Here is an 18,091-nt window from a genome sequence, read left to right as displayed (position 1 = left end):
CAATTAGATCAAGCTTAAGGGTCTATTATTAGAGCTTTTGCAGTCAGCACTCTGATTTCCGAGAAACGAAACATATGAAAGGTATCATTGTGGTTGGGAAATCGATGTTGCAGAGACCTAGGCTAATTTTAGAACAAGGATATCATGCGTGAGGATTTTAGCTCCTGAAAACTGGTTTTCCTGTGAAAGTGGTTAATCTCTGCCCTGTGTTTATTTTTAATGTAAATGCTGTTTGTAGCTTCATGTTCTTTATTATTAAGTTTTACGTCGTTTTCTTTGTATGTTTTGGCATTGTTTGTTTGTTGTTTGTTGTTTTTGTTTTTATTTGTACCGATATGTCGTTGAACAATATTCTTACGACGGGACATATAACATGAAGACCTATATCTGACTGTTTCAGCAATACATCCACGCTGACATGAGTGTTACGGACAATTTGTTTTCTTAAATAAAGAGAGACTTAGAACCCCGACTATTGACAAAAACACTTGACGATTGATTATACTGGACCACATAATTATACCGATGTTCCTTTAAGTAATTCCAAGTCAATTTGATGTATTTTTTTTTAAACGTGGTTTTGCTTTCTTCTCATAAATCGAGTTCGTTCCTCTCAGTGGAAAGCTAGCATCAACAAGAGTCGCACTACCCAGTTGTGTGCGTGTTTTGATGTAATCAGCCACCTGCACTTCTGGCAGAAAGACCGAGATCTTTTTCGGGCCACAGTGGTGACACGGGGGTGGAACACGGATACCTTCTCTGAGTGGTCCCATAAATATGAACCGTCCCGGCCCGGATTCGAACCCCTGACCAGACGGCCACAAGTCGAGAGCTCTCCTAACTGAGCTACCGATTTGTGTCCACAATGCGAGAGAATTCTCCTCATTTTTGTAAACTCAATAAAAAATGTTTTAGGCTTAAAGGCAGAGTAAGCCTCCCGTAAACCATCACAGATACGGTCAGGCTTTTACACACAGTACAAACACCCTTTCATTTAAACACTCACCAATTGAGAACATCCTAGGTGCCCTCCGTAAAGAGCGAACAATTTTCAAAGAATTTATTTTTGCGTGGTTTATCTTACCCCTGAGCCATCGTGAACCCGTGTGATCCAGTTTTCCCCCTTTTCACAATCAGTCGTCATAGTTAGTCATTTGAATGCGACTCGACGTGAGCTTATCTACAATAGCACGTTTTTTATGCACGAAACAACGGCTGTGGTTCACAAGAACTCTAGCGATGGCTTTTGACTGTTGAGAGGAACGGCGATTTGCACTGATAAACCGGGCCGTCGTCTGCTACGACCCTTGCGTGACCCTGCTTCCGGGCTTTTCTTTTTTTAAACTTTCCCAACTTCGAATTGTTCTGATCTTGTCTTGATGAAAAACGATTTCTTTTATGATTAAAGAATGTTTGTGTAACAAGCTGTCAATTTATTATTTAGATTTTAAAAGTTAGGTCTAGCGCAAAAACGAGGCGCCATTGTTCTTCAGGGCCAAGTCCACGAAAATAAATTCTTGGAAAATGTCTCACGCTCGACAGAAAGCAGCCAGGATGTTCCCGTTCGGTGAGCGTTCAAATGGAAGTATGCTTGTACTGTATTTAGACGCTCGGGGAGCTCTGTGATGGTTTACGGGAGGCTTACTGTGCCTTTAACATAAGAATCAAACAGAAATGTGCACAGAAATGTCTTAAATATCTTACATGTAAATAGGAAAAACAAACTTACCATTATGCTTGACGTAAATGTTGTTCGTGCTTGTGCGAACTACCATGTATGCTGTCCACCAAGCCGCGTAACGACTGCAATGTTGTGCAATAACTCATTGGCTTTTTGCCCCACCAGCAAACGTATTGATCTGGCTGGTCAAAACAATTAGTTTCCCAGAAAGCCCAGTTCAGGTGCAATTTATCGATCGTAACGATGGAAGAGCAAGTCACACCTTCTCAGCCCAGCAGAGGATTCAGCTGACCCAGTTTGTCCTGCGAGTGCACCAGCACTGACTCTGGTTACCAGGGCAGTGCAAATACAAAATGGCGGCTAGCAGAGTCTCATTGTCTCTGGCAAGTGATGTTTCTTGGAGATTATTTTTTATCAATCGTTGTCTGATCTCTTTTTTAAATCGCTTTCTTTGTATGTTTTGGCATTGTTTTTGTTTTGTTTTTGTTTTTTGTTTTTTGTTAATTTTTATATTTAGTCAAGTTTTGACTAAATATTTTAACATCGAGGGGGAATCGAAACGAGGGTCGTGGTGTATGTGCGTGTGTGTGTGTGTGTGTGTGTGTGTGTGTGTGTGTGTGTAGAGCGATTCAGACTAAACTACTGGACCGATCTTTATGAAATTTGACATGAGAGTTCCTGGGTATGAAATCCCCGAACGTTTTTTTCATTTTTTTGATAAATGTCTTTGATGACGTCATATCCGGCTTTTCGTGAAAGTTGAGGCGGCACTGTCACGCCCTCATTTTTCAACCAAATTGGTTGAAATTTTGGTCAAGTAATCTTCGACGAAGCCCGGACTTCGGTATTGCATTTCAGCTTGGTGGCTTAAAAATTAATTAATGACTTTTGTCATTAAAAATCTAAAAATTGTAAAAAAAAATAAAAATTTATAAAACGATCCAAATTTACGTTTATCTTATTCTCCATCATTTGCTGATTCCAAAAACATATAAATATGTTATATTTGGATTAAAAACAAGCTCTGAAAATTAAATATATAAAAATTATTATCAAAATTAAATTGTCGAAATCAATTTAAAAACACTTTCATCTTATTCCTTGTCGGTTCCTGATTCCAAAAACATATAGATATGATATGTTTGAATTAAAAACACGCTCAGAAAGTTAAAACAAAGAGAGGTACAGAAAAGCGTGCTATCCTTCTTAGCGCAACTACTACCCCGCTCTTCTTGTCAATTTCACTGCCTTTGCCATGAGCGGTGGACTGACGATGCTACGAGTATACGGTCTTGCTGAAAAATGGCATTGCGTTCAGTTTCATTCTGTGAGTTCGATAGCTACTTGACTAAATATTGTATTTTCGCCTTACGCGACTTGTTTACATATATGTTGCTGAACAATATCTATACGAGGGGAAATGTAACATTAAGACCTATATCTGACTATTTCAGCAATACATTCACGCTGACATGAGTGTTACGGACAATTTTGTTCATGAAAAAGAGACTTTGAAAAATATCAAACTTCGACACCTGAACAAAAGCACTTCAGATTTAACATGTACGCTTATTTCAGGCAGATCCTGAGGATCTTATGTCCTGATTTGTTTCTGATGATGAAACTAGGGTACATCATTTTTAGCCTGAAACAAAGTAGCCGTTTATGTCGTAGGGACACCAAGGTTCTTCCCCAATAAAGAAGGTAGGGGTCATCTCCCCTGAAAAAGTTGTGTTGGACGCAGAGGGTTATTTTCCCGTTGGACTAAGTTCCAAAAGATGAGACAGTAAACAGTGATTTCTATTTCATATTACAGAGACAGGAGCATATCAAGGCTGAACACTGAGGAACGCTCTGCGGAGGGGTGTTCTTCCGTTAAGACAACGCTTCTGCCCGAAATCCCTTGGTTTCCATGGCGACAAAACATGAATGCGGCTTGGAGGTCGCTTACCATCCGCGAGATTTGGCATTCTCTAACTATAATGTTTACAAACATGAAGAAGTACCTCATGGTCGAGAACTACGAAACGGACAATAACCTCATGACTGCCTTTGGGGACTTCCTACGTTTGCAATACCAAAGCTTGTGCAGAAACACCAACAGGGCTCTGAGACTCAGATGAAACAAGTGTTCGGGGGTTCGGAGAGACCATTTTGAAATGTAAACTTGCTCTAGTCTTGTAAGTCACCTGCTTCCTAGTTGGGCTCGGTACTATTCAGTTGGTCCTCATATGTAAGCACACACATATATATCATAAGTCAAAAAGGTGTGTGTGTGTGTGTGTGTGTGTGTGTGTGTGTGTGTGTCGGAGTGTGTTTGTGTGTGTGTGTGGGGGGGGGGGCGGGTGTGTTTGGGGGGGGGGGCGGGGGCGTGTGTATGTTTGTGCGCGTGCGTGCGGGCGTGAGTGTGTGTGAGAGTGAGAGTGTGACCTTGAAAAAAACAGCTGACTTCATCTGTGCAAAACTCCTCGTTCCTAAGTTTATAAAAACCAAATGGCTGTGTCAGGCCGCACACACCAGTGGGTGAGCAATGCTGTGTTAGCAGGAAACTTGCTCGGGATCCACGGAGGCCTGGCTAGGGCACGAGACAGAAACTGCCAAACTGCAAAAAGTGGACCATTTTTACGTTGGCGCGTGGGCAAGCCTGGTCGGGAAAGATGAAAAATTCGTTATGCACGTGCAGGGGGGATGTGTTGAGAGTGAACTGTTGTCACCAGTTAGGCTTTATAGACCCGGGATTTTCCGCTAGCCACCATCTTCTCACTATGTCTCCCAGACGAACGGTGACCACCTTCAACAAAGCCCGGGCCATCGCATGGCTGCACGACGGCGTAAGCAAGCGAGAAGTGGGCAGACGACTTGGAGTGTCCCATTCTGTCGTGGTCAGGCTGCATCAGAAGTTCCAGGCCACCAACAGCGTTCTGGCGAGGCCCAGGTCAGGACGGCTTAAGAAGACAACAGCGTGAAGATCGCTTCATCAGAATACAAGCTCTGCAGCAGCGAGGCACCACTGCAAACATCATCAGGGGCCAGCTGAGGGTGGCGACAAACACCAACGTCAGCACGAAAACCATCCGGAAACGCCTGCACGAAGTTGGCCTGCGATCACGTCGTCCAGCTGTACGGCCACGACTGACAGCAGCTCATCGCCAGGCTCGTTTGGCGTTCTGTCACAACCATGCCAGGTGGACACGCCAGCAATGGGCCGATGTGCTGTTCAGCGATGAGTCCCGCTTTAATCTGCACCATCATGACCGTCGGACTCGTGTGTGGAGGCGTCAGTGTGAGCGGTACAACAACGGCCTGGTGCAGGAGAGGGTAGCCTTCGGCGGGAGCTCCATCATGGTGTGGGGGGCCTTCGGTTTTCGACACAGAACCCCCCTCTACCACATTGTTGGCAACCTGACAGGCCTGCGCTACAGAGATGAGATTGTCGCCCCTTTGGTTCTACCCGCTCTACACCAGATTGGTGTGCAGGCTGTGTTCCAGGACGATAACGCGACACCTCACAGAGCGAGGCTGGTCAACAACTTCATCCAGCAGGCTGGTGTCACCAGGATGAACTGGCCGGCCTGCAGCCCTGATTTCAACCCCATCGAGCACCTGTAGGATGAGCTGGACAGGCGAGTGAGGAACAACCACCCACCCCCAAGGAACCTGCAGCAACTGCTTCAGTTCCTTCAAATCGAATGGCAGGCCATTCCTAAGGCCTTCAGCAGGAAGCTGGTAAACTCGATGCGGAACAGGACTGCAGAAGGCATCGCAAAACGCGGCGGACACACCCATTACTGAACTGTTCGGAACTTGCACATTTTGTTTTCGACCCCCTTGTTGTTTCAGAGCTTGTTGACACGTAATGCTTGAATGAAATGTCACCATATTTTGGAAAAGGATTGCAGAGATAATGAATTAAACATGTTACAAATTTGATTCAATTTTGTTGGGTGGGTTGGAAGCTGTGTTTGTTTGCGTAAGTGGTCCCTAACTTTTTCCTATGAGTGTATTTATTCCCGTGTAATTTTAAGACTGTTTACTTGACTTTCTGAATCATCTTTTGCGTTATAGATTTCTTTTACCGGGATCACATGACCGCCGCTCAAATAAGTACCCTCAAAACCGCCGGACAAAAACGGAAGGGAGCACTTCACAATCGACGAAAAACCACAATAGGCAAAACTTTGCAACTTTTACATACAAGATAAACGTCAAATCAATTATCTAGCCACAACATATGAGTGTTTTGTTTAGTTAGCTTGCATAATTATTACGTCTGCTATGCTATTCTTACTGATAAAGGTGTCGATCGCATGAGCGGTCAAAAAGTGAGTTGTTTGTCAATGTTGAGGGGTATCATAATAATAAACAAGTCGCGTAAGGCGAAAACACAACATTTAGTCAAGTAGCTGTCGAACACACAGAATGAAACTGAACGCAATGCCATTTTTCAGCAAGACCGTATACTCGTAGCATCGTCAGTCCACCGCTCATGGCAAAGGCAGTGAAATTGACAAGAAGAGCGGGGTAGTAGTTGCGCTAAGAAGGATAGCACGCTTTTCTGTACCTCTCTTTGTTTTAACTTTCTGAGCGTGTTTTGAATCCAAAGATATCATATCTATATGTTTTTGGAATCAGGAACCGACAAGAAATAAGATGAAAGTGTTTTTAAATTGATTTCGACAATTTAATTTTGATAATAATTTTTATATATTTAATTTTCAGAGCTTGTTTTTAATCCAAATATAACATATTTATATGTTTTTGGAATCAGAAAATGATGGAGAATAAGATGAACGTAAATTTGGATCGTTTTATGAATTTTTTATTTTTTTTTTACAATTTTCAGATGTTTAATGACCAAAGTCATTAATTAATTTTTAAGCCACCAAGCTGAAATGCAATACCGAAGTCCGGGCTTCGTCGAAGATTGCTTGACCAACATTTCAATCAATTTGGTTGAAAAATGAGGGCGTGACAGTGCCGCCTCAACTTTCACGAAAAGCCGGATATGACGTCATCAAAGACATTTATCAAAAAAATGAAAAAAATGTATGGGGATTTCATACCCAGAAACTCTCATGTCAAATTTCATAAAGATCGGTCCAGTAGTTTAGTCTGAATCGCTCTACACACACACACACACACACACACAGACACACGCACATACACCACGACCCTCGTCTCGATTCCCCCCTCGATGTTAAAACATTTAGTCATAACTTGACTAAATGTAAAAAAAAGCGCTGCACTTTAGCAATAACTTGTTGGATTACTTTGAAACTTTCCTCATATTATGCCAACGTGCTAGATTTTCTTCGAGCTAAACTGTAACAGGAATTTGTTCAAATGTTATGTTATGTTCCGGAAAAAGGTTTTAAACCAATCACATGTACCGGATTGTTCATGTGTGTCTACACAAAAACTCGACTTCGCATGTCAACAGATAATTGATTAAATGCAGGTACTGCCTTAGCTTAAATTGTGTGTAAACACTGGCAATTAAATTGCTAGTCATGCAAACACATGAGAAACAATAACACGTTCAAGTTGTTTCGCAATGACAGCTGTTGTCGCCGCATATCTTTCAAAAATCAATGGGGCTGCGATCACGCTCGGCTATGCATCGCTGTGGCACAGTAATCAACACAGAAAAAACACATGCAGATACACACACAAACACACACAGACAGACAGATAGACAGAAGGACAGCCGGACAGACAGACAGACATACACACACACACACACACACACACACACGCACACACACACACGCACGTTCGTGTGTCTGCAAGCGGTCTACCAAGCCGGCAGGAAACGTGGTGTTGTACACGCACGGTTACTGCAATCATTCATACATTCTACTCATTTGGTGTCTTTTCCCTGCAACAATATTGATCTTTTTTCCGAGAAAAATTGTACTCAGTCGAAACGCATGCTGTTCTTTACACACACACACACACACACACACACACACACACACTATTATCGCGACTCGATTCCCAATCTACCCGCAAAACAATTCCACTCATTGCAATGAAGACAAAAACGACTGGAAAACACACTCACACACACATTAAATAACATAACAATTAATTTTGTAGTTGCCTAACGGGTTCTTTCGCGTAATATTTGTTGTCTAATTAACTATATATATCATAAATACGAATTTGAAAAGGACCTACTATTTTGATTCAGGAAACTGTTACCTCTTTGCGCCTACTTTTCCGGACAAGTTATCTGTCCAGTCGATTTTGAGGGTACCCTCATTTGAGCGGCGGTCACGTGATCCCCGTAAAAGAAATCTTTAATCCGAAAGGTGATCCAGATAGCCAGGTGAACGGCAAAGTGAACGGCCTTAGCTGGCATATAAAGTTTAGATGAAATGACATTGGAATGAATGCCTTAATTTGGGTGCGAAATCGGTTGCAATAGTTTTTTTGGCGAAGTTTACTACACAGTACAATGAAAACAACGCATCTACACATTGTTGGACACGGATTTTGTTTGAAAAACTCGGCTCAGCATTATTTTTGGCGTGACAGCGCTATCGGACCACGCATCCTAAATACCTAAATAAATTTAAAAAAAACGCTTCTGGTTTTATATAGATTCATCCCGTGTAAATAAAGTATTTGAATTTGAAATTGTGATCTTTAAAACATTGTTTTAGTTTTTCTCAAAGCATAATAATGTCGATAATACGTGGTTTTGTTTTGAACACAAACGATTTGTTTTAAAGTTGTTGTTGTTGTTGTTGTTGTTGTTGTTGTTGTTGTTGTTTTTATCAATATGTGAGCTAAAAGCAGCTGGTCTTTTTACATTTAGTCAAGTTATGACTAAATGTTTTAACATCGAGGGGGGAATCGAGAAGAGGGTCGTGGTGTATGTGTGTGTGTCTGTGCGTGTGTGTGTGTGTGTAGAGCGATTCAGACTAAACTACTGGACCGATCTTTATGAAATTTGACATGAGAGTTCCTGGGTATGAAATCCCCATACGTTTTTTTCATTTTTTTGATAAATGTCTTTGATGACGTCATATCCGGCTTTTCGTGAAAGTTGAGGCGGCACTGTCACGCCCTCATTTTTCAACCAAATGTGACCCTCCACCACGAAATGAGTCGCATGTCACCTCGCGCGGTTCTGCGCTAGGCTTAATATAAGACAGGGGAGTGTCTGGTAACAGTGTGAGGGTCACCTTAGTCACAGGCTTATAACTCAAACAATTGTCCCTCTTTTCTAAAACGGTTTTCACCACCGGATAGAGCATAAAAAACTCTTTAGGAAAATGTAAAAATATGAAAATCATGCAAAGGTGACATGCGACTCATTCCGTGGTGGAGGGTCACAAATTGGTTGAAATTTTGGTCAAGTAATCTTCGACAAAGCCCGGACTTCGGTATTGCATTTCAGCTTGGTGGCTTAAAAATTAATTAATGACTTTGGTCATTAAACATCGGAAAATTGTAAAAAAAAATAAAAATTTATAAAACGATCCAAATTTACGTTCATCGTATTCTCCATCATTTTCTGATTCCAAAAACATATAAATATGTTATATTTGGATTAAAAACAAGCTCTGAAAATTAAATATATAAAAATTATTATCAAAATTAAATTGTCGAAATCAATTTCAAAACACTTTCATCTTATTCCTTGTCGGTTCCTGATTCCAAAAACATATAGATATGATATGTTTGGATTAAAAACACGCTCAGAAAGTTAAAACAAAGAGAGGTACAGAAAAGCGTGCTATCCTTCTTAGCGCAACTACTACCCCGCTCTTCTTGTCAATTTCACTGCCTTTGCCATGAGCGGTGGACTGACGATGCTACGAGTATACGGTCTTGCTGAAAAATGGCATTGCGTTCAGTTTCATTCTGTGAGTTCGACAGCTACTTGACTAAATGTTGTATTTTCGCCTTACGCGACTTGTTCTATACAATTCTCGGTACAATCCCATATTTTCATTTCGTGGCATCTGTTTCTATCGACACCAAAAACTTTGTTTTTGTGTGTATTTGTTGTTTGTTTGTATTTTGGCACAGAAATAAACACAAATATAAAAAGGTCAAGTTTGATTTATCTGTCAAGACATTTTAAAACAGCTCAGCGACTACCCGAAACAGTCTAAACAATAGTGCTTAATATCATGCTTTTGGTACCGTTTTCATTGACCAGCGTTTTAAGCGCAGTGTCACATGGATATTTGAAAAGCATACCTACCATTTTGATGAATACAAATGCTGCTTCTTGGTTCGTTCTTGTGTCTGCAGGCAGTCTACCGAACCGAGATGAAACTGTGTGTTTTATACAAGCAGTTGTGCAATCATTACCGTAAAGTACCGAGTACAAGCCCACCCCCGTCTGCACGAATTTCGGACAAAAGTGGGGGGTGGGCTTATACTCGGTACTTGACCCTATGCACGCACATATTCTTCATTGCAATGGAAACATGATTCATATAATGATACCATCTGGTATGTAACGTGTTATGTTTGTTCAAACAAAAGCAAATGTGAAGCAACATGAAGATATTTTGTGTATAATAAAATTGTTAAACTCGCAGACAGACATACGTAAGGCTTACACACCATCACTGGTGAACATGAACACATTGAAAGCATGTCTATTCAACAAAAACGGCATTTATTCAAAAACAACTTAAAAAACTTGAACTTCAACTTGAAACTTAAAGTTAAACTTGAAAAACAAAACAACTTGAAACTTTCAACAACAATCGTCAACTGTCTACATTGCTTCATCAGAGTCTGAAGCAGGTGATTCTTCATCACTATAGTCAGACTGGCGTCGCTTGCGTTCTCCTCGGCAGCAGCAGCAGCAGCGGCGTCGCCGTCGTGAGGAAGTGCCACCCCGATCTCCTCTGGGAACCACTCCAGGATCGCTGCCGTCCAGGGCATTGGACACACCGCACCTGAGGAAGGCCTTGGTGAGGATGTCACGTCCAACGCCGTCCCATGCTCTCCCCACCCAGTTGACGACGTCCTGGCGGGTGGGCTGCCTCAGGTTGCCTGCAGCAGTGGGGGGGTCTGGGCTCTGCCATCTACGTTACCCAGCTGTTGCGCACCCGATCCTGCACAATCAGAATCAGGAACCGCTGTCAGATCTTCCGTTGAATGTCAAAGAGAAATTATGGAGCAACAATTGTCATTCCACTGCACAACTCCAAAAAGATGGCCACACACGCACGCACACACACACACACACACAAACAAGCACACACACAAACATATTAACACACACACACACACACACACACACACACACACACACATACACACACACATTAAACTTAAAGTCTCATTTACCTTGAAAGGCTTGACGATGCCGATGTCGATGAGTTGGGCGAGGGCTGTGCAACCAGCAGGCACGAGCACAAGGTCCACGTCCTGCTCGAACATCAGCTACCCTGTGAGCGGCGTAGTGGTCCAGCAGAAGCAGGCGCCGAGTCTCTGAGGGGCCAAGCACACGCTCTGTCCAGGACAAAACTTGGTCTCGTGTCATCCAGCCATTCCGTGTCGCTGTGACGCGGACGTTGGCTGGAATCTGGAGATGCTGGCGGACACGGCGAGGAATCTCTCCAGTGCGTTCTTTGAAGATCAGAAACGCTGGCAGTTTGCTGCCGTCAGCAGCGGCACAGAGGGCCACTGTGAAACCCTTCTTCTCTAGCTCTGCTTTCGTTGTCTTGATGCGCACCCGCTTTGATCCTTTGATCTCATTTGTGCGGTTGGGTGGCGTGTCAAACCTGACCATTGTTTGGTCCATGTTTAGCATTTGTCACATGTGGCGGTGACGAAGTCGTAGGATATTTTTTCTGAAGTGCAGGAGCTGCTCCTCAAAATCTGCCGGCACCTTCTGGTTACTGGACGTACAGAGGCGAATGGATACATGGTGCCGTTTTTTCCACCTTTGTAGCCACATGTTTGACGCATCAAAGTCTTGAAGGTTCAGACCCGCTCCTATTTGTCGCGCTTTTCTCTGCAAGTCTTTATTTCAAACAACTCGCCCTTCGCTTCTTTCTTCTTGAAGAAACTCAAAAAAGTATCACCTCCAACTCCTCCGACTTCACAGTCCGACCAGGGTGCAGTTTCAACTTTCGCTTTTCTCTGCCAGTTTCATGCTGCAGAAGGACATCTCTGTTAGCTCGCCACATCCTAATTTGTTTTCTGTCCACACCAAACTCTTCGGCCGTGGCACTGACATTCCCGTGTCTGTCAAGGTGCTCCAGAGCAGTCAACTTGAATTCTACTGTGTAAGATTTTCGCTTCGGCATTTTCTTTAAACAAGCGCCAAAAGCAAGGGGAAGCAACTCTGACACGACATTCTTCGGCATTCCTTTTTTCTTTCCCTGTTCTCGATTGTTCGTGGTTTTTTTTTTAGCCATGCAAAAGTGGGGGGTGGGCGTTTACTCGGTACTTCACCTTTTGCACGGATTTTGCTCCAAGGTGGGGGATGGGCGTTTACAATGTCATGGGCTTATACTCGGTACTTTACGGTACTAGCTTAATGACTTTTTTGTATTATCATGCAGCAGTATTTAACTGTCTGAACAAAACTCAGCAGAACCGCCGGCTGTTACATCGACCATTGAAAAATGACATTGCTTCCCAGCTGTTACATCGACCACTGAGAAATTACATTGCTTAGAAGGGGAGGGTTAGTCACACATCATAATAGAAAGAACGCAAAATAGCAAGTGACTGTGATTGTTATGTTTACAAGTAGCAATCAAATTATGCCGAATACGCTCGCTCAAAAGTGTGTGTGTGTGTGTGTGTGTGTGTGTGTGTGTGTGTGTGCGTGTGTGTGTGTGTGTGTGTGTGTGTGTGTGTGTGTGTGTGTGTGTGTGTGTGTGTGTGCCATTTACGAAGAAGCTTTTAAAAATAATTAAGCTTCTCTTTTAACGCTACCTGTTCTTTTGTGTAAGACGGAAGAAATATCCGTGTGAACTTGAGAACAGGGAAAAACAAAGACGCGCATGTTTGTTCATCACCGTCCTTTGCTGCTGTGATAGCCAGACCAAAAGAATTCAGATAGTGTGTAATGTAATTCCTCAGCTCAACGTCATTCACCATAAACAATTAAGTATCCATTGTCACAAGACATTTTTTGATAAGCGTTCTTCAGTAATCACCAAATGAATCTTGCCTTGAATAGAAGCCTGAAGAAGGGTGTAAAGTGGTGTAAGTTATTAGGAGAAGGTGTTACATATGAAACCGAGTTCTTCTTTAGCGTATAACTGGAGTCGACTTTGAGTTGTGCTGTAATACCCTGTGAAAGGCGCCACGCGAAATCCTATGCCATATCCATCTTTAAATCATGTTAGTCCAAATCTGTTCCAGATCCAGCTTTTTTGTTGTTCTTTTTGATCAGTAAAGTTCTACAAGTTTGATAGTTTTTAGATTTTATTTAGTCATTAATTTTACACTAAATGTGTGTAAGATAGATTCAAAGTTTGCTTAAAATATGTAGGAAAATGTTGCTGTAAGAATCGTGTGCGCTTCCTGTTCCGGCGCTTCCTGTCCGCCATTTTTCTTAGTATAAGCCACAGTTTTTTGTTCCATTAACATCAGCCATGACGCACAAAGGCCATCATTGGGTAAATATTGTTCAATTTGTTTCTATTGTCAATTTTCTGTTCAGGAATAATTATATTAGTCTTGTAGTAGGGAAAAGTTTATTGTTTTGTACGTTTTTTGGTACAGTCTTTTACCATGTGGTGTTTTAGTGTTCGCCATGATGTGCGCAGTTTTTTTGCAAAGTTTATGTACGGTTTAATTAATATTCAGTGTGTCAAATTCAAGTAAGAGTGGTATTTTATACATGTTTGCCTTTCATCTAAAATGTTGGTAGTGTATGGAAATGCATTTGTGCCAAAGGATAACGTTTTGAAGTTATTTTGTTTTTAACCATTTTCTAGTCACCAGTATTCTTACCTGTGATTCAGATTAAGTTTTTGGTTTGTTTTGTTATTTTTCTTTTTGTGTAAAGTGTGTAAGAGATAAAGGTAATGATCAGAGCTCTTTTTCTAAGTTGGTAGAATTCTTATTATCTCCCTTTAAGTGTAATAGAACAGTTTTTAAAAATGACAAGTTTCACAGGTTGTTTCCCTTTGTTTTGTAGTGTCAGTAATGTTAGTAGTTGCTGTTCATTATTAGTATGGTTGAGTGATTGTTATGTTATATTGTTTTCAGTTTGACGGTGCAGTATGTTGATTAAACATCACAAGTTCAACTACTCATCAGTTCTGCCAGGCTTGTTTTGTGCGGCTGTGACATACCCCGTAGACATACAAACGTCTGACATTAGTTTTGTTTGCATGCACGTTAAGGTCAGACTTTGACATTTCTTGTCACGTAAAGATGACGTATTTGTTTTGTTTAATTAAACGAGTGTTATTGAAATGCAGACGGCAGGATTCTTAAGTTTCTTTGAGCTGTACATATTTCTTGTGATTTTAATATTTGGACTGATAGGAACATACTTTTATACCATCCTGACTAAGGCAGTTTATCTGCCGAAATATTGATCAAAACAAGTACATAACCTGGTTACTGGTGTGTCTTCTTTTTATTTAAATGATAGGAACAATGTAGAGAACTTTCCTTGAATATGTAAACGAGAATTCCGAACTGTATGTTTCGGAACGTGAACTATCTCTGATAGCAATTGCATTTAAACAAATAGGATATTTAAAGAAAATAGTGTGATTGCATATTAGTATGAACATTAATCAGCAACAAAAATAGAAAATAATATCAGTCTATTGAAAAAAGAATATTCATCAAGGCTGTCAAAAACTGTCATTTAATCAAACGGCAAACTGCAAAAGAATGTTCATGGACAAAGAGTAATCTTGAACAATGAAAAGAAGTGATAACTCAACAGGACTTCGTCATGTTCTGGCACGAGGAGGGACCTATAAGTAATTATAGTGTGAATCTATGCGTCCGCCATCACAACATTGATTTTCCAAATGGTGCAATAATAACCTCATTCATTACTGTGTATGTATTAAGTAATAAATGGAAAAAAATCCACTGATTTCTCAAGAAATAGTAGAGATGAAAGATATGTTCGAACCCAACTCTAACTACTCAGCCTTGAAAATTGAAGATACAACTGTCCGAGACGCACTTGTTGCATTTCGACCACAGAATGAACCATTCTCCTTGTCAAAGAAGACCCTTTTGGTCCAAAGCTTAAAACACCGTGCTTCCGGTATAAACGGGAAAGGTCTTGATCGCAGAACTATCGAGATGACTTGGACACGTACCAACAATCAATCGCCTGGCTGCTTCCAGTGAAGAGTGGTTTTTGTTTGCTTGTTGGGTGTTTTTTTTACATTTAGTCAAGTTTTGACTAAATGTTTTAACATAGAGGGGGAATCGAGACGAGGGTCGTGGTGTATGTGTGTGTCTGTGCGTGCGTGCGTGTGTGTGTGTGTGTGTGTGTGTGTGTGTGTGTGTGTGTGTGTGTGTGTGTGTGTGTGTGTGTGTGTGTGTGTGTGTGTGTAGAGCGATTCAGAGTAAACTACTGGACCGATCTTTATGAAATTTTACATGAGAGTTTCTGGGTATGATATCCCCAGACGTTGTTTTTCATTTTTTCGATAAATGTCTTTTATGACGTCATATCCGGCTTTTTGTAAAAGTTGAGGCGGCACTGTCACAAATTGATTGAAATGTTGGCCAAGCAATCTTTGACGAAGGCCGGACTTCGGTATAATCTAACCAAACTTTGAAAAATCTGGAGTCGCCAGTTTGATGGCATAAGTAGACATGGCTAATACAAGTAACTGGCTTACCTAAAATTTAACATAGGCTTTAGCCAAGAAATTCAATGTAGACACCTAAATACAAAGGTGTGATTGCGTAAACGCAACAAATACCCAGGATTCTGGAAGCCCTAACGCCGATGTAAGCGGAGGTATGAACGGATACTGGGTCCCCTAGTTGTTGACCTTTTCTCCATCTACGAATGGTAACTCGGATCAGATCGCATCCTGGCATACGACTGGAATCTGAAAGGGTAACATTTCCTTCAGCGGCCGTATGCACGCGGGGCCCGCTGCCAAAGAGCCGAAAGTCTTCGCGAAACAAAAGGCAGCGTATGGGGGAAAAGAATATATCAATTCGTAGAGTTACGAAACACCCTCCGGTCTAATTACGGATTAGGCTTCTTCAGCTTATGGGGAGTAGGGTTTTAAGAGCCATGCCTACTGACGCCTTTGTGCCCTTATGTTGCCAACCTTGTTATATTAATACTGCATTAAAATCCCGTCGAAGCTGTCATCACTTTAAGACGTTTTAATTTGGTTGTTGCCGCATGCATGGAGTGGATGCAGGAACCTTTTGCTCTGCCTGTCTGATGCTGAAGTCTGGTCATAAAAAAATTGAAGTCTTTACTTAAATTTGGTAATGACCTGGTTTGGCTGTAAGACATGTAACTGGTAAGACGGTCGAAAATGATCATTTGTTCACCTTTCTGTAGAAAGTCGCACCGAGGATAAGTCAAGGGAGGTAAATCTCCCAACTTCCTTTTTCGTCTTGAACTTGGTGTGGTAAGACGTGTCGTAACGGAGAAAAAATTTCCCACCCACCCCATCACGAGAGTGAAAGGTTCTCCTGCTCCTAGCCGATGCACTGGTGACAGCTTATTTGCCTGAATACCCATGCTGGGGGGGGGGGGGAGTTGCATTGGTCAGAAGATGGGTTATCTCTTATTTGGGACCAGGTGGATTTAGGGGGGGGGGGGATGTGTGGGCCACAAAATGGGTTATCTCCTTTTCATGGGCCGATGAGGTGGGGGGGGGAGAGAGAATATGTTTGCCTGATTACGGGTAATCTCCTGTTCATGTGCCAGGGGATGTATGAGGGGGGGTTGTTTGGCAGAATATGGGTCATATCTTATTTTGTGCCAGGAGGATTTTGCATGTTTATTACAATTGTTTATAGCGCCCGCAGGGTGATACAAAACTTGTCACGTGTAGAGTTTCTCGGTTAGGACTGCTACACAGCACAGAAGACCAGGCCACCTACCAGTCTCAAGAGATTGAGGATGCCTTCCAGAATCAGAAGATGGTCTTTGCAGCCTGGATAGACCTACAGAAGGCGTTTGATAGAGTGTGGACAGATGGCCTTCTGGTAAAGACACAGAGATGTGGAGTCAGTGGAAAGATGCTGTCCCTGACAGGAGTCATACCGTTGATCACTCGAAGAGACACAAAGACACTCATCCAAGCAGAGAAATACAAAAGCCTACCAAAGCACCCAATGAACAGCAGAATGGAAAAACCTATCAGAAACAGGCTGAAACGCTCAAGCTTTGTGAACCAAAGCAGAAGCCTCAAGCGACAGTACCTACCCCACCTGCCGGAAAGCACTCTGCCGCTCGATGCCACAGGAACATGCCCAACACCTTGGGAAGCCAACCAGAGGGTCCTCGAGATCAACACAACTGTGAAAGGCGTGACATCACGGGACATGAGTGACACCAGTAAGAAGGCGCTTACCCTGGCCATGATTGCAGACCACTACCCTGAAGAAACGTGGATCCACGCCTACACTGATGGGTCAGCCACTGATGCTGTGAGAGATGGAGGAGCCGGCGTTCTAGTTCGGTACCCAGAGGGAGAGGCACAAACAGCGAGCATTCCCACTGGTTTGCACTGCACCAACTATAGTGCAGAAGTACAGGCCTTGAAGACAGCAGCCACAATAGTTGACGGATCAGACCATGAATGTCCTCAGGTCGTCTTTCTGACAGACGCAATGTCAGCACTCCAAGCACTGTCTGCCAACAAAGAAACTGAGCTCAACAACGCCCACCAACAGGTTGCTCAGAACCGAAGGGTCGTGCTCCAGTGGGTGCCAGCTCATTGTGACATAGCAGGAAACGAGGTTGCAGACAAACTTGCCAAGGAAGGTGCCTCAAAGGAACAGTTCACGTCCCAGCTGCAGTACAAGCAGAGACTGTAGAGTACACAGAGACGCTTCATTCGGAGCTGAAAATTGAAACAGGAAGCCCTGTGGCGCCACCACGCGGAAACATGTAAAAACCTACTTTCCCTTTCCACAGCAGTAGCGATATCGTGCAGCACAACCATGGCCGCACCAAAAAGAAAACACAGCGGGGCATGGTCTTTGGCCATCAATTGCTCAAACTCACATGCCAAAGGCTTCAGGATGTTCAAATTTCCGAGGAAGAGAGCAAGTGAGGATTGTTTTTTTGGTTTTTTTCTCTCGTTAAATGTCGGAAAATCAGTAAAAAGTGTAGCGTCGAACTGCGTGTATTCTACCAGAACAGAGAAAACACACACTGTACACAAGCTCAACAATGTGATTGCGCAGTTGTTTAATTAACATCAGGCTTAATTTTGTTTTGAAGGACAA

The 18,091-nt window shown here is 42.4% G+C and overlaps 2 protein-coding genes across 3 annotated transcripts in view; one reads left to right on the top strand and one right to left on the bottom strand.

The window, feature by feature from the left end:
- Positions 1–9,963, bottom strand: part of LOC138956132 (uncharacterized) — a 15,486-nt gene extending 5,523 nt beyond the window's left edge. Inside the window, exon 1 of one of the 2 annotated variants that reach the window (XM_070327577.1) lies at positions 9,903–9,963. In XM_070327577.1, coding sequence (XP_070183678.1) covers positions 9,903–9,905 — 3 coding nt within the window. In that variant the 5' untranslated portion in view covers positions 9,906–9,963. Of the gene's footprint in view, positions 1–1,729; positions 1,849–9,902 lie in introns of those variants that run through there. The other variant, XM_070327576.1, reaches the window with a different exon arrangement.
- A 5,515-nt stretch (positions 9,964–15,478) lies between these two features.
- On the top strand, positions 15,479–17,677 carry LOC138956130 (uncharacterized). Its single transcript, XM_070327575.1, has 2 exons — positions 15,479–15,491; positions 16,704–17,677. Exons 1-2 carry the CDS (start codon positions 15,479–15,481, stop codon positions 17,675–17,677), a joined length of 987 nt encoding a protein of 328 aa, XP_070183676.1.
- Positions 17,678–18,091: the final 414 nt, after the last annotated feature.

This window comes from Littorina saxatilis, unplaced genomic scaffold (genome assembly GCF_037325665.1).
Source record: "Littorina saxatilis isolate snail1 unplaced genomic scaffold, US_GU_Lsax_2.0 scaffold_805, whole genome shotgun sequence".
Taxonomy (NCBI): domain Eukaryota; kingdom Metazoa; phylum Mollusca; class Gastropoda; order Littorinimorpha; family Littorinidae; genus Littorina; species Littorina saxatilis.
The sequence above is the reverse complement of the archived record's forward strand: the minus strand, read 5'-3'. Positions and strand labels throughout refer to the sequence as shown.